The 3020-nt window shown below is 40.5% G+C and overlaps 1 protein-coding gene across 1 annotated transcript; it reads right to left on the reverse strand.

The window, feature by feature from the left end:
- Positions 1-468: 468 nt before the first annotated feature.
- On the reverse strand, positions 469-1264 carry LOC106527835 (tetratricopeptide repeat protein 9B; the record flags this gene model as incomplete). The annotated part of the gene is given in 1 exon segment (XM_074559760.1): positions 469-1264. A coding segment is annotated over 1 exon segment (451 nt), but the record flags the coding sequence as incomplete, so codon positions are not given.
- Between the last annotated feature and the right edge of the window lie 1756 nt (positions 1265-3020).

Consider the following 3020-nt stretch of genomic DNA (forward strand, 5'->3'; position numbering starts at 1 on the left):
TAATAATAATAAATTAATAACCTTACATCACCCCATCCTCTGAGTCAGACAACACTAATGTGCTAAACTTTTCCTGTTATACCAAAATCATACAATACTAATTTAACTTTACAGCACAAAGGGTGCTTAAATTTGATATTATATTCTAAAAAATCATTAGATTTATTTTTCTGAAATGGTTGAACAATGCCCTGCTGGATAATCTTTTTCTTATTGTCTATCAAATCAGAACAGTTTGTCCTCTCCAGAAAATAAACACCATGCTGACTGTCCCCAGAATTATTTCATCTGCCTCTGAGCCAGCATCCATCCATCCATCCATCCATCCATCCATCCATCCATCCATCCATCCATCCATCCATCCATCCATCCCACTCTTTCCTGTGAACTCGGTGAACCGGAGCAAACAATGCTGTCAGCAGTTATACCGTGTCGTGTTTGGATCTGCGCCGGACCGACACAGCTCACCTGTCAGGCTGTCGTAGCACTCGATCTCGGTGCTCTCCACGGMTCTCCGCTGCTCCTCGGTCAGCTTGGCGGCGGCTTGGCTGAGCAGGCTGACCTCGGAGCCCGTCGTCCCGTCCACAACGTGCACTCCTTTGAGYTGAAGCAGCGCTCGGTGGTACTTGCCTATCGCCTCCCGGAATTTCTTCTCCTTGTAGCAGCGGTGCCCCTCCGCCTTGAAGTCGATGGCTTTCTGGATCTTTAGCTCCATCTCCGTTTCAGCTGAGCCGGCTCGGCCGTCTCCTCCGGCGGCCGCCGCCAGGCTCCGGCCGCCGGTTTCCGGGTAGCTTTTTAGACTCTTTATCGGATGTTGTTTAGCTTCCATGTCTCTCAGTAAACGCAGCTGTAGCGGACCATTGTGCTCGGACACGTAGGTGTGTTTCGTCGGAGAGGACCGGAGCAGCGTGCTGTGCATAAAGGATGCGGGACGGGGCGCGGAGAGAGACGGCTGCTGAGCAGACAGGCGGCGGCGGCAGGAACCGGAGAAACACGACAAAAGCGTCAAAAAACAGAAAAAAAATACAGCTTCACACACGTCGTCTCCGCTTTGTGCTTTAAAACACCGCCTGTTTTTATATAAAAGTGCTTAAAATAAAGCTAAGAAGCCGGCGGAACCATCCTGAATCGCCTTCCATCGACGAAAACAGAATTCCTCGTTTGTCCGCTCCGCTAGCGGAAAGATGCTCGCGCTGATGGTAGCCACGGTCAGCTGGTAGCACGCGCAGCTTCAGCACCACAGACAGCGTACACACGCGCTCACGAGCCAGCCCCTGGCGCAAAGCATTGTGGGAGATAAAAAAACAACTAAACTAAAATCGTGAGGCGTTACTGCAGTCAGGATTTTATTGGTAAAAACATGAACATTTCTTGGAATGAGCGTTTATTTCTGCAGAAAATGCGGCCTAGTTTCCCAATATCTGCTAAAACAAAACATTTTTACCTATTTATTTGACATGCGAACTCACTTTTAATGGCCTATCGCCTAATTAATTAGCATAACTAATATGAACAGRAATAAACAAAGGAATAATTCAAGTTTTACAATTACTCCTCTCTCCAGTATAAACATGGACACTGTAGAAGCACCTGATGACTTCAGCTGATAAGCTTTTGAAGGTGACGGAGATGTATGGCAGGCAGTTGTAGCATATATTCAAACCACACATTTTTACTTAACATTTTTGAAATGTCCAAAAATAGCATTATTTCTAGTAAAATTAGGCAACTGGCCAGAACAAATTGTTTTTAAAAGTAACTTGCATAATTCATTTATTTTTTAAAACTGATCCAGGTACTGTGATGAACMTTTTAGCTGGCATTTTGCCTTTTTAGCTTGTGTTTTGCAAGGTTTGGCTAGTATGTAGTATATTTAAATATTTTTAGTTCAGATATCTCAACAGAGACACAAAACTAGTAATATTTACTGTACCAATCATGTTATTACAGAGGTCCATGATGTTTGTTCCACATGTGCACATAAAATGAAAACTGATGTTTAGGAAGAATGATGCCTATCTAAAATGTTAAATGGGGACAAAAAGCACTTTGTATATTTGAAGTGCCAAACAATTATATGATAAATGAGCTTGCTGTGAACAAGAATGAGTTCATGAGAAAGAGGGAAACAGCGTCCTCAAGTGGACTTTTCATTAATTACATAATTATGATGCTCATAAATAAAATGAAAAGTCCACCAGCAGTAACCAGAAAATGGTGTGAAGTTTTATAATGATGGCAYTTCATTTTCTGTACATAAACACGTTTTAGGTACAGTTAAAAACCGTGGGTTCCATTTGAATAAATGTAAAGAGATGGGATAGATTTGAATTTCTCACCGTGCACCCATCAAATAAATACAGTACAAAGCAACAACAAACTGGAGGGTTTTTGTGCCTTGTCAATTTAATCTCAGTTTAGGATTTAAATGAAATTTGCTCAAGATTCACTGACATTTTTTGTGGTTAAAGATGAAGAAAAAGCCAACATAAGTGTTCCAAATAAGAAAAGTTAACTTGTGTGGTGAATTTAAAAAAATATATATAAATATATTTATAAAAGAAAGATATTTACTAATTTCTTTAGCTTCACAACGTTTAGTAACACCTGCTGCTGGCAAAGACAGTCGTTGTCATCCCCCATCTTGGTTTGAACCAATAAACAAATTTAATTTATTTTACAGATAGCCTACTGTATTATAAGTAAACGTGTCTCCACTTAGATTTAATCTACCAAACATTACATTTCMACAGGTTGAAACAAACATTTAGCTGCAACAAACGTGAGCAGAGAGATGTTGAAATGTTAATGTTACCAGGACCGCCTTCTTCCACCTGCGTAATATCATTAAAATTAGAAACATCTTGTTAAAAAATGCTGCAAAAAAACTGATTCATGCATTTATCACGTCTAGACTGGATTACTGTAATTCTTTATTATCTGGACATCCGAAAAACTCTTTAATAAGTCTTCATTTAATCCAAAATGCTGCTGTCAGAGTTTTAATGAGAGCTGGAAGG

Source organism: Austrofundulus limnaeus, unplaced genomic scaffold (genome assembly GCF_001266775.1).
Source record: "Austrofundulus limnaeus strain Quisiro unplaced genomic scaffold, Austrofundulus_limnaeus-1.0 Scaffold344, whole genome shotgun sequence".
NCBI classification, from domain to species: Eukaryota; Metazoa; Chordata; class Actinopteri; order Cyprinodontiformes; family Rivulidae; genus Austrofundulus; species Austrofundulus limnaeus.